This window comes from Balaenoptera acutorostrata, chromosome 7, assembly GCF_949987535.1.
Source record: "Balaenoptera acutorostrata chromosome 7, mBalAcu1.1, whole genome shotgun sequence".
NCBI classification, from domain to species: domain Eukaryota; kingdom Metazoa; phylum Chordata; class Mammalia; order Artiodactyla; family Balaenopteridae; genus Balaenoptera; species Balaenoptera acutorostrata.
The window spans coordinates 45,992,280-46,004,867 of NC_080070.1; the positions used below are offsets into that span (position 1 = coordinate 45,992,280).

Genomic DNA, 12,588 nt, shown 5'->3' on the forward strand with positions numbered 1-12,588 from the left:
CTTAGTCAAGCCCCCTTCGACCTCAGTTTCCTCTTCTGTAACAAGACGGGTTAGCTGTAGGATTGGTTAAATTTCTGCCACCTCCACAAATTCCAGGAATCTTTACTTGGCAACACATTCCAGGAGTCTCTATTTGGCAAAACCAAATTGGAAAGAGCTTGGACAATTCGTTTGGAATCGACTAGAACTTGCACATCTTAGAGCCTCTGTGTGAAAGCGCTTAGCCACAAATATGGGTTACTTTGATTACCTTCTGGCCAGGGACTGCCGAGAAGTAATCTTACCGGGGTTCCAGGCTAGTTACGGAGACAGCTGCTGGGAGGAAGTGGGCGTGGCGATTTTCCCGACTTCCTTGTTTGGAGCAAACTTTGGCAGCATCTGACCGGCTTAGATGTTTGCTTTTCAATCTGTTGATGTGCTTTTTGGGAGCTCTCTTGTCCGCCAGAGGAAACATCTAGAAGAAGCCCGACGCCAAATCTTAGCCATTCCCTAGAGTCCCCAAACCCCACCAGCCTCCAGAGAGGGGAAGGCGAAGCTGAGAGAAAACAGGCGTGCCTGAAGCGTGCGGGCTTCAGCGGCTCCCAGGGAGTAGGGTGGCAAAGACAGGGATTTCGGCACCCACCCACCCACCGGCCTGCGTCCACGCGCACCGGTCCGCGTCGCCTGCCTTTCTTAGCACTCCTCTCGTGGTATCTGGAACCTGGCACTGGAGATGGAGCAGTTGCGACGCTCGCTGGCTGCGCCGTGTGCCTAGTGCGTTAGTCGACCTCGCGGTCGCGGCGCCTGCAGCCGGCGCGCTCCGCTCGCAGCGAGCGGCGGACCAGTGGGGACAGCGCGCGGCGCGCAGGAGGAGGGGACGCGGCTGAGCGCGGGGCGCCGGCGCGGGGCTGCGCGCTGCGCCGCGAGGGACCCCGGGACGGCGCCGGCCGAGCCATGACGGACGCCAGCAACAGGAAAGAGGGCTTCAAAAAATGCCGAAGTGCCACTTTCAGCATCGATGGCTACAGCTTCACTATCGGTGAGAACTTTCCTACCTCTGTTCTACTCCCGGCTGGGGCAAACTCCCTCTCCGGTGGCGCCGAGGGTCCTCGGGGTCGGGCTGGGCCGCGAGGCGAGGCGAGGCGCTCGCCAGGCGGGAGACCCGGGGTGCGGCAACGGGGCCGGGAAGTCGCGTGTGTGGCCCGGCCGCCTCACCGGGGCTGTCCCCGCGGTGCCCCTCCCGCCGCCGTAACCCGGCATCCCGCTGAAGCTGGTTTTTAGGGTCACAGCTTTTGGAACTGCTCGATATCCTCTTTGCAATTTTAGTAACACAAGCCGGGAGAGGAGGGATAGAGACAGAGATGGAGGCAGAGAGATGGAAATACCAGGAGAGAGAGAGAGTGACAGAAAGACGGAGGCATGACAGGCACTAAGACAGAGACACAGAGACACATAGAGAGACAGAATGACAGAGACATCTAGACAGAGACATTAGTAGAAACACCTAGACGGCAGGTCAGAAATACAAAGTCGGAGATGCCAAGACAGAGACTGACTGATAGAATGTCAAAGATGTGGAGACAGTTATAGAAACAGAGAAGTAGAGGCTTTGAGAGACAGACACATAGAGATAGAGAGATTCAGAGAAAGAGACTGAAGGATAGGTTCTACAAAAATTGAAGCAAGAAGAGAAAGGGACACAAGGAGAGAGAGAGAAAGAGACAGGAAGGAGGGAGGGAGGGAGAGAGTGAAGATAAAGCAGAAAAAGAGGCACATTTAGAGAGAGAGAGAGAGAGAGAGAAGGCAGGGAGGGAAGGATATATAATGCTACTGAAATATTTGAGAAAAATCTGTTTGCTGTCCTCTGGACTCCTAGTGGCTCCTTTCCCAAACTCTTTACCAAGAGGGGTACCAGAGGGGGCTGGGGGTGTCTTCATGGCTATTAGAGGGAGCAGGACCACAGGGCTGACCCTCTGGTAGCTGAATTTGAAGAGCTCAGTTCTTGGTGCTTTTACTGCCCATTCCATGCTGTACACCAGCTGGTCCAGAGATTGCCTCCTCATCTTCCCAGGAGATGGGCTAAGCCAGGGTAGGTTCCTCTCTGGAATGTCAGAGTTTGGAGAATGGCAGGGCAGAGCCAGGTGTCAAGGAGCTCCTTCAGCATTTCTACTTCTGTGTGTGCTCAGGTCACTATGGCTTTAAATCTGAACTTCACCCCAGAGCCTTTGAAAGTGAGGGGTGTATTAATGTGCTTTTTGGAAGTGTAGCAGGAATTTGCCAGGGGCAAGAAGAGGCTGATGGACGGGAGCTCATCTCTGGACCACTTTTGCTCCTTCTAATGAAGTGGCCCAAGATTTGGGGGGCATGGGCTGAACAAATATTACCAGAATTAAGTATAAACTCCTTTGCCTGCTTCCCAAGCCTCTCCATTCTGGCTTGAACTTGCTTTTCCTGCCTCAGCTGTCACTTCAAACCTGTTTCTTCCACACACTCGTGATTGTTTGCCCTTGCCCACATCCCACCCCTCAGAGCCTCTGCTCAGGCTGTTCCCTCAGCCAGGAATGCCATTTCCCCCAACTCTGCTTTGAGAAATCTTGTCTATCCTGGCTCTCACTTGCCACCTCCTCTGCTCTCCTTCCCCATCAGAAAGAATTTCTCCCTCTGCACTCCTCTCAGCCTCTTAGTCCTCTGTGAGAGCTCACACCCGGCCTTGAATCACTTATTTCAGCAACTATTCGTTGTCCTCTTGCATTACAGATTCCTTAAGGATGAGACTGTGTCTGATTTATCTTTCATAATGGTGATGGTGGGTGCTTGGGAGTTTTTGTAGGAATGAATTAAAGGTTGCCAAGGTCAAAAGTGATTCATTAAAAGACCGTTAAAAAAAAAAAAAAAAAAAAAGACCGTTGCCGTGTTAATGTTAGTTTTTTTGACTCTGATAAGGAAGCTCCCAAAAATGATTTTGAAGTTTTACCTGGCAGTTCCCTGTGAAATCTTATCTTCCAAAAAGTGTGGCTTCTAAAACGCAGGTTTACAGTGTAACCCTCCCCTCCCCTCTTTTTGCTCCCATCCTCACTAGAGGAAATGGTCTGGCACATTGGTGTGGTCTGCTAGTCAGAAGGGACCTCAAAAGTGAGCAGGTCACTTCCTGGTGAGAGAGCTGCCAGCTTGTTTCAGATCTTTGGGCATTTATTCATTCACTCCTTTCCATCTGTCCTCCTCCTTTCCTCCCTTCTTCAAAAAATGCTTATTGAATTTTACTGTATTAAAAGATACAATTTAGTACAATGCCTGCCATATGGCAAACATTCAATAAATGGTAATTTATATAATTATTCAAGGCCCTAAGCTAATATCATGGGGAGTTTATGATGATGAATCAGACTTAGAACCCAGTGTTCAAGGAATTTGTACTCTTGGGGTGATGCGATCTGTTCATACATAACATTTTACAAAGTAGAAGCTACTAAATGCCATAAGAGACATTTTAGAAGTTTTAGGCCAATATAGACATTTTAGCAAACAGATAATCAAAAAGAAAGAAAATCACTTGTAATTTTATCACCCAATGCTAAACATTATTAATATTGTATAGACTTCCAGTACTTTTTTTGTATATACACAGTTTTTTTAACAAAATGCAGTCATAATGTTTGGTAATGTTATTTAATATCATAGTAGCTTTGTTTCAAGCTATATACAAAGTTTTTATTTAAAAAATTTTCTATTGTTGGCTATTTAGGTTGCTTTTAATTTTTACCGTAATAGACAATGAAAACAGGCTCAATCTTTGAGTACATCCATCAATACTTCTGAGAATAAATTTCTAGGAGTACGATTGCTTGGTCCAAGACTATGTATATTTTTAGGGATTTTAAAACATATTGCTCAACTACCCTCTGGAAATACCAACTTACACTCCCATCAGCAACATATCAGGTGTTCACACACTCTCATGAGACCGGACACTATAATTTTTCAAAAGCTGTTGGTTTGAGAGGTGGAAGGTAGTATCTTACTTCCACATGTTATTTCACTTCTTTTGTGAAATTGCCATTTTATGTTCTTTGCCTGTATGTTTTTCCTCTGGGGGAATTTCATCATTTATTTTTAATTTGCAAGTACAGTTGACCCTTGAACAACGTGGGTTTGAATTGCGCAGGTCCACTTACACAAGAATTTTTTTCTATAGTAAATATAACGGTACTATACGATCCGCAGTTGGCTGAATCTGTGGATGTGGAATTGGGGATATGGAGGAATCACATATAGGGAAGGCTGACGGTTAGTTATAATGCAGATTTTCAACTAACCATAACCCCTGAGTTGTTCAAGAGTCAATTGTACTCTTAATGTACATAATACATGTTAGTTATACATATAATCAATATATTATTACACATAATATATAATTATAATCACTATATATTAATTCTACAATATACTAATCACATAATTATATAATTAATGTGTATAATAATACACATTATATACAAACATGTACGTGTGTGTGTATGATTTGCAAGTGCTGTCTGTCATATATGTTACGTGACATTTTTTTCTGAACAGGGGACTTCATATTACTGCAACGTCAGTGTGTGACAGGTAGAACTTGATTTCAGGACATACAGATATCTTGTAGCCCGTGCCCATGGTTGCCAGCTTGTCCCATGTTTTCAGCAGGGTGTAATAGGTGGACAGTCCCCCTCTTACCACGTGAGAGAAGAATCCTGAAGAGATCCTGGTGCCCAGATCACTCCCTTTCTCAAGTGTCTGACATTCTGTCATCAAGAATCACCTTCTCTTCCAGTCTGTTAATTATGCAAAATTTCCAGGTCAAAGAACTTTACTAAAGGAATTTATGTCATGGTCCTGGCGAGTCAAGAGATTCTTACCAGGGGAGGCTTATGAGGACAATGGAGGTCTTGAGGGTTCTTCAGAAGGGGAGGCGTGACCCACCCCTGTGGCAAGGTCAAGAATCACGTTTCCTTGGAGGGCTCCTGACAGAACTTCTCTCTGTTAAATGGATGTCTCTGGGATAAGAGGAGGCATCTGGCTCAGAGACTTGTGGTTCAGATTGGCAGGGAGAAGGCTTCAGCTGTGGTTCTCTGCCTGGAATGATACTCCCCAGGGGGTGTTTGGACACACATGGTACACTATTAGTAGTTGAGTTCCAGGGGGCTGGGGCAGACTCTACAGACAGTTAGTGAGCAGAGATCAGAGGGGTTAAATGTTCTGCGGTGTGAGGGACAGTCCTGCAGAGTGAGGAATTGCCCTAAACGCCAGTGACACCCCCAGGGAGAAACCCTGTGAGGGTTCCCTCTGACATGGAAGCCTGGGGCTCCTGAGCTGGCCTATGCCCTGGCTGCAGGGACTCTGGGACACTGACGGTCAAGGCTGCACGAAGAACAGGCCCTGCCATTTGCCATGCATAGCTATGGGGTGTGGGCCAGGCACTGAGCTAGGTGCTCTACTCAGCTCATTTGACCACCTTTCACAACGACTCTGAAAGGTATGTCATGACCCCCATTTTAGGAGAAGAACCTCCTGAGACTCCGAGAGGAAGTAATCTGCCGGAAGTCACAAGCTAGGAAGTGGCAGAGTTGGATTCAGACCACATCTGCCCTGACTCCTCAGCCCAGGGTTTGTCCCAACCGTGCTCCCTCCCATGGTGGACTTTATTTGTGCCTGAGCCTTGGGACCAGCCCATCATCCCCATGAGGACAGGTCAGGGAGTTTGCCAAGGTCTGATGAGCGAGCACAGGCTGGGGCAAAACCAGAAAAAGATGGACCATTGTCACAGGTAGGGGAGGGCTGCTCCTGAGAGGAATATCAGGTTGAAGAAATAGGCTTGTTAATCGCCTCCCACCAGGGCCGCCTGTTCAGCGCTCCCTTCATGTACCTGGGAAATGGTCTTGTGTCCTCTCTGTATGATGTTCTCAGGTCATGAAATCAGGTATGCGGTCGAGAGGTCTGGGAAACGAGACCATGAGCTTGAACACATGCCACATCCAGAAAGCACTACTGTCATCAGCCTTCGTGATTTGAGGGTCCCATCCCTAGGAAACCACTGAAGTTATGATTGTAGATAACGATTATAACTGTTAACATTAATTGAAGCCCATATGTAGAAGTTCAAGTGTAGTTTGACTGTGAACTCGCATTTGAATATGAAATGAATGGTTGTTGTGGGAGTTGCAGTATCGCTGGTTTCCAGAAGAACTTTCCTCGTCTTCGGGGGCTTGGTTATATGTTTAGGTTGTATTCAGTGGATTTGCAGATTCTTACTTTCTCCATGAGGCTGCCTGAAGTACAAGCACACACCTTTTCCCCCAAAGTGAAGTATGTCCCCAGAAAACAAAAGCACTTTTTTTTTTTTCCAGCTGCCTGAGGGGGCCTCCCTCGATCTCTCTTGGTGCTACTCACCACTCAGTTTATAGCTGAGAAAATTGGGCTCGGGGGATCCTCATTTCCCCTTCTCCCCTCGGCGATGACCTCCAGGGTGTCAGAAGGAAGTGGGTGAAGCCATGGGCTGGGAGGATGTGAAGTTGGTGGGACGTATGGAAAAGAAGCTGCCTCCTTCGAAAATGAACCTGGTGGTGTTGTGGAAAATTCTAGGCCTGTACTGAAGAAGTGTTGCTAACAGAGGGAGGCGTTTCCTGTAGCAGCTGCCACTGGCTCCCTTGCCCCTGTGTTTCTCTCTGCAGGGTTGTCCCAGAGGAGGAAAAACAAGGGGCCCCTAGACAGCAATCAGAGGCCCAAGGGGCTAGGAGTGAGGGTTCCCTGTCCCACCCTGGGACTGCCGGGTGCTGGGAAGCCCCACTAAGTGGGGAGGTCTGCTGGAGGTTGCTCCTTTCACAGGGGTTCTGGGTGGGAGGGCTCCGAGGGTGGCTGGGGTGATGGGGCTGCATGCACCGGGGGTGTGGCCCCTCTCCAGCCCAGGCATAGCGGCCCCTGGCCTCCCTAGGTGCGTATGGCTGGGGACTTTCTCAGCCCAGACCGGTCTCAGTGCTCTCTTGGCTGAGTGTCACGTCTGCCTGCTAGTTTGTCTGGGTGGAGGCGAGACCTTTGGGCATTGTACGCCTGGTTGGGGGTGATGGTGGGTCGCAAGGAACTGAATAAGGATCCAAGGCAAACTATCCTACCGCCACCTCCCTGTGCCGGTTGCCCTAATTCCCTCCTCCTCCTCACATCCCTGGGAAGACTGGAGCAGAGTGAGGTGAGGTGGTGTGTGGACTGAGGGCTCACGCAAACTGGGACTGCAGTCTCCACTCTGGCTCTCACCTGCCCCCCTCGATCCCCCCTCCTGCATCTGAGCCTCAGTTCCTCACATGTAAGATGCGGAGTGTGATCCTTAGTTACGGGATGTGGTGAGGATCAAGTGAAGTTACGCATGAAAAAATTGTTAACCCTGAAATGCCATTAAAATGCTTCTTGTTATTAGGGGAGACTTAAATACTGGTTAAAACTTGTGCACCCCTCTGCACAGCATTTGCACTTCAACAAAGGGAAGCTTGAGGAATGAGGCTCTCATGACAGGGTTCTGATTGTCAGCCAGCAACTGGAGTGCATAGCTTTAGGGATGTCTGTCAGCTGAGAGGGGGCATTTGTAGTGGGAAACCCTGGGCTTTGGAGTCACACAAAGACTTACTGTGCTGGTCAGGCAAGTCAGTTAGCTTCTCTGAGCCTCGGTTTCCTTCTTAGAATAAACGGGGCTACTGACACCTTCCTCGTGCATGAACGCGGCCTGGGGAGTGAAGTTCTATGCACAGTGCCTGCTGTCACACTGCGTGTTTGCTCAGCAACCCTTCCCTTCCCCTGAAATTATACTGACTAGAGCTGGCTCTGGCTGCGAGTAGGTGAGGGTCGGTGGTGTGATCCTGAGGGTTTGTGGGTGTGTTCTGGGGCAGGCTTAGACGTGGGTCACTACTGGTCTCTGCTGGTGTGGGCGTGGCCACCAGGAAACCCTGTACTGTATCCTGGACCCTGACGCCAGATGGGAACAAGAGCAGAGTGGGCACTGGACACCCTCCTGCCCTACCATGGACCAAGCACCTTCCGGGGCCACATGGTGTCCCTGGCATGTCTCCCAAGCCTCATGGACCTAGCAGAGCAATGGGCACAGTCCACCCGGGGCCATGGGGACGTTGGGGGTAGTGGGGAGAACAGCATTGCAAGAAAGAGCTTCTGAACTTGACTTGGGGATTGGCCGTGGGACACAGAAAGAAAAGGGGACCGGGATGGTGAAATTGGACCTAATAGAGTCCAGAATATAACAAGCTCTGGGGTTAGACACTTGGGGTTCAGATTCTGAACCTCATGTTTTGCCATGATCTTGGAGAGGTGGCATGAAATGGCTAAAGTTTACTGTCTTAAGCTGTAAAATGGACATAATACGTATAGTATCTACCTTGCTGGGTTGGGCAATTAAATGAGATAATGCAAGCAGAGCTCCTAGGTATTATCTTAGTCCATTCAGGCTACCATAACAGAATATCATAGATGGGGTGGCTTAACAGAAATGTATTTCTCACAGCTCTGGAGGCTGGGAAGATTTGGTGTCTGGTGAGGGCCTGCTTCTGGTTCATAGAGGGCTGTCTTCTCACTGTGGGCTGTCCTCACATGGCAGAAGGGGTGAAGGAGCTCTCTGGGGTCTCTTTTATAAGGGCGCTAATCCCATTTCTGAGGCTCCACCCTCATGACCTAATTACCTTCCAAAGGCCCCACCACCTAATACCATCACAGTGGGGATTAGGTTACAACATATGAATTTTGAAGGGACACAAAATCAGTCTATAGCACTATTATTATTGGGGGTTAATAAACATTTGCTGAATATAGCACTGTAGAAGGGCCAGGGGAACCACAGGGGAAAAAAATGCACAGTGTAGTGGAAAACATATACCAGACTCAGAATTGAAAGTTAGGGTTAGTTTCTTCCTAACTCGCTCTGTATTCCTGGGCAAGTCTCTTAACATGGGCGACAGTTTCTCCACCTGTAAGTGAGCTGGTTGGGTACAAAAATCTCTGTGGTTCCTGCCACTCCGGGAAGGGAAGGCGGTGAACTTTGAGTCCTGAAGGCCACCGTAGCCGTCCCAGAGCCGGAAGGTGCAGGGGAATGGCTAAGTTAGGCACTCTCAAGATTTCTGGTGAAAGAAATTTGCAGAGTTCAGAACAACGCAGAGGCAAATTGAATGTAGGACTAGCAAAGAGCTGAACTTATTCTTTATTTATTTTATTTATTTTTGGCTGTGTTGGGTCTTCGTTTCTGTGCGAGGGCTTTCCCTAGTTGTGGCAAGCGGGGGCCACTCTTCATCACGGCGCGCGGGCCTCTCACTATCGCGGCCTCTCTTGTTGCGGAGCACAGGCTCCAGATGCGCAGGCTCAGTAATTGTGTCTCACGGGCCCAGTTGCTCCGCGGCATGTGGGATTCTCCCAGACCAGGGCTCGAACCCGCGTCCCCTGCACTAGCAGGCAGACTCTCAACCACTGCGCCACCAGGGAAGCCCTGAACTTATTCTTGAAGTAAGTAGACTAGATTTTGTGTACACCTTTGTATGGTAATTCACTGTACTCACAGTGAAGTTTGATAACCGCTGAGCTCTAAGCAAAGACAAGTCAATGTGTAGCTGCCTGGGCCTTCCAGCTGTTTCACCTTGGTGATATCAAATCCCAATGAGAAATGGGGGGCTGGGTGGAGATTTCCAAGTGTTTCTGCTTGCCTGCAGGGTTAGCTCCATTCTGATGTGTTATGAACCCTTCATGGCTTCTGTTCATGTTGCTAGATTTGTTTGTAACGAACAATAAATGTGGTAATAGATAATAGTCATGGAAGCACCTAGCATGGATCCTGCTTAATAAATGTTTGCTGTATTTGAGAGGCAGTAGGTGTAGAGGTTAAGAGTATGGATTCTGGAGCTTGACTACCTTGGTTGGAATTTTGGCTTCACAGTTTATTAGCTGTGTGATCACTGTGACCTTGGACAAGTTACTTACCCATTCTGTATCTCAATGTGCTCATCTGTTAAATAGAGATAATTATATTACCTGTCTCCTAGGGTGTTGGAGGATTAAATGAGTTAATGTACATCAAGCACTCTGAACAGCACCTGGTACATAGTAAGTTCTCTATAAAATGTTATGATATTTTTCCATATTATTATTATTATATTTATACTGTATGTAGTAATAATAATAATAATTTTCCATAACAATATTATTAACATGAAGATAATAATAACCATCTCTGAGTCCTGCTTGATCAAACACCCATTTATGCTGTTCCTTGAAAAGCTGTAAGGATAACCTTAGTCTTCTGCTTTCTGTTGTTCAAAACTGGCATTTCCTGCCAAAAGGCATTCACTTCTGTGTGTTCTTGGACACTGGCGTCCCAGTGCTGTACAGTTGTTCTTGATGAATCCATGGTGGACCTACAAATGTTCCCATCTTCTTAACCAGTTAATCATCTTTTAGGACTTAGTGTGTCACTTGTGATAGCTTTGCAGAGTGAGTCCCTAACTGCCAGGCCCTTTTTAGGCGGTTAGCTCTCCTAGGTCAGGATGTGATGTGGAAAGGAAGGAGAGGCAGAAGACCCGGGCTCTAGATCCAGCCCTGGGGCTTCCTGTCTCTGTGACTGTGGGAAAGAGCATCAATCTTTCTGAGCCTCGGGTCCCTCATTTGTAAATGAGGATAACACTTCCTTCTTTGTTGTGTTGTTGGGGGAATTCAGTAGGATGGGCAACGATGGAACCCAGCATACTGTAGATGCCCAGTAATCAGTAGCTGTTGGTTGTGACTACGGAGAGGCTCTGAAATCAGGGAGCGGGCAAGTCTCCCGGACCCACAGCTGCTTCCCTGGCTGGTGCTCCCCGGCCTGCCCCCTGGCTGCCACTCATAGCCCCCGACCAGCCACTTATGTTGGATGCTGGCACGGCTGCAAGGCTGTCTTTGTTTTAGTGTAGGATTTCCCATCAGGCCAGGGATCTGGAGCCCAGACGAGTGTTTCCAGCTGGCTCTGGGTAATTGGTGCCAGCTACTCTGGGGAGAGCTGGCTGGCACTTCCTGTGCTGTTTGGCAGGCAGGCTCTGGAGTGTGGCAGCAGCTTGGCCTGAGAACCAGGCCTTCCCCAAGGGGCCCTGGGGGGTCTCGGAAGCCGAGCTGCTGGAAGGTGGTTTTTACTTGTCGGAGGGCAGTATCTGCCGGACCGAAGGTCCAAACCACTCAAGACTCCGTCTATGAGTATTAGTCCAGTAACACTGCTGCCGAGGTTCGTTTCTCGGAGAGGAAATCACGTTAATTGATTTGCTGATTCCTGCCTTTTCGCTTTGCTTCTTCAGACAGCTGTGTTTCCTCTCTTCTTGATAACAGCATAGAGTGGCTCAGGTGTGATTCCCTGGGCTTGGAGAAGAAAGTAGGAGAAGGATCAGCTATGCTGGACTTGCATCACTACTAACTACCAGTGTTTGTTTAGCCTTTAAAAAGGGACCTCTGGGGACTTCCCTGGCAGTCCAGAGGTTAAGACTCCGAGCTTCCACTGCAGGGGGCATGGGTTCGATCCCTGGTTGGGGAACTAGGGATCGACTGCTTGTTTTTTTTGCACAAACCAGAAGTTGAATTGCTGAGCTCTGATGTTCACCATTGATGAGCTATCTGACTACAGTCTTCACCTTCCTGAATCTTGTAAGGTAGGAATAATAATATCTATATTTGATTATGCCATTTATAAAGTGCTGGCCTAGTAATGAGACCATCCCAGGTACTTAGAAATCTTAATTCCTTTCCCTTCTCTATTCTCCTTCCTTAGCTCATGCCAAACCTGAAGGCATTTTGGCTGGGTTAGATGTTCACCTGTGATACAAAGTATGGGAACCCTCCAGCGCTTTGGAAACTTCATCTCTCTGAGAGGCCCCCCGGAAAAAGCTGGCATTGATTTACTCCTGACTCCTGGGCACGAGGATCCCAAATGAACACATGGGATTTAGGCAGCGAGTGGGAAAGTGGATGGATTTCTATTTTAAAGTCATTAGTTTACAATTTCCAAGAAAGGCTCATTGTGTCTAGTGACTCATCTTTCTTTAACAGTTGGAAGTTTAGATTTTCAAAATTTGTCAAGTCAGTAAGTATTGAAGGGGAATCCAGCATCTCTTAAAGAGAGAACCAACAGCACTCTGAACCGGACCAGATCCCAGCCATCTGGAGGGCCCCAGAGAAACCCAACTTTCCAACAAGATGCCTTTTCTTCTTTTCTTATCTGGGTCATTCATGAGGCTAACTGTTTAAAACTTTAAAAGTTTAAAAGATGCAGAAATTTGGCCAGTTGTGTAAGACTATAAGCCTGATCTTGGTGACTATTCCAAGGAGGCTGTTTTTTTTTTGAATAGTGGTCTTGCACAACTTTTTTCAGATTTATTCCTAGGCATTTGTTGTGTTCTTTTTAAATAATTAATTAATTATTTTTGGCTGCGTTGGGTCTTCATTGCTGCGCGCCAGCTTTCTCTAGTTGCGGTGAGTGGAGGCTACTCTTCGTTGCGGTGCGTGGGCTTCTCATTGCGGTGGCTTCTCTTGTTGCAGAGCATGGGCTCTAGGTGTGCGGGCTTCAGTAGTTGCAGC

The 12,588-nt window shown here is 48.1% G+C and overlaps 1 protein-coding gene across 15 annotated transcripts in view; it reads left to right on the forward strand.

The window, feature by feature from the left end:
- Window positions 1-367: 367 nt before the first annotated feature.
- The window catches only part of PDE1C (phosphodiesterase 1C), a 509,328-nt gene continuing 497,107 nt past the window's right edge, over window positions 368-12,588 (forward strand). For all 15 annotated transcript variants that reach the window (XR_009008777.1, XM_057549584.1, XM_057549586.1 and 12 more), the window contains exon 1: window positions 368-1,018. Coding sequence is in view for 14 of the 15 variants with exons in the window: in XM_057549584.1 (XP_057405567.1) it covers window positions 934-1,018 (85 nt within the window). In the remaining variant the exon portion in view is untranslated. The remainder of the gene's footprint in view (window positions 1,019-12,588) is intronic.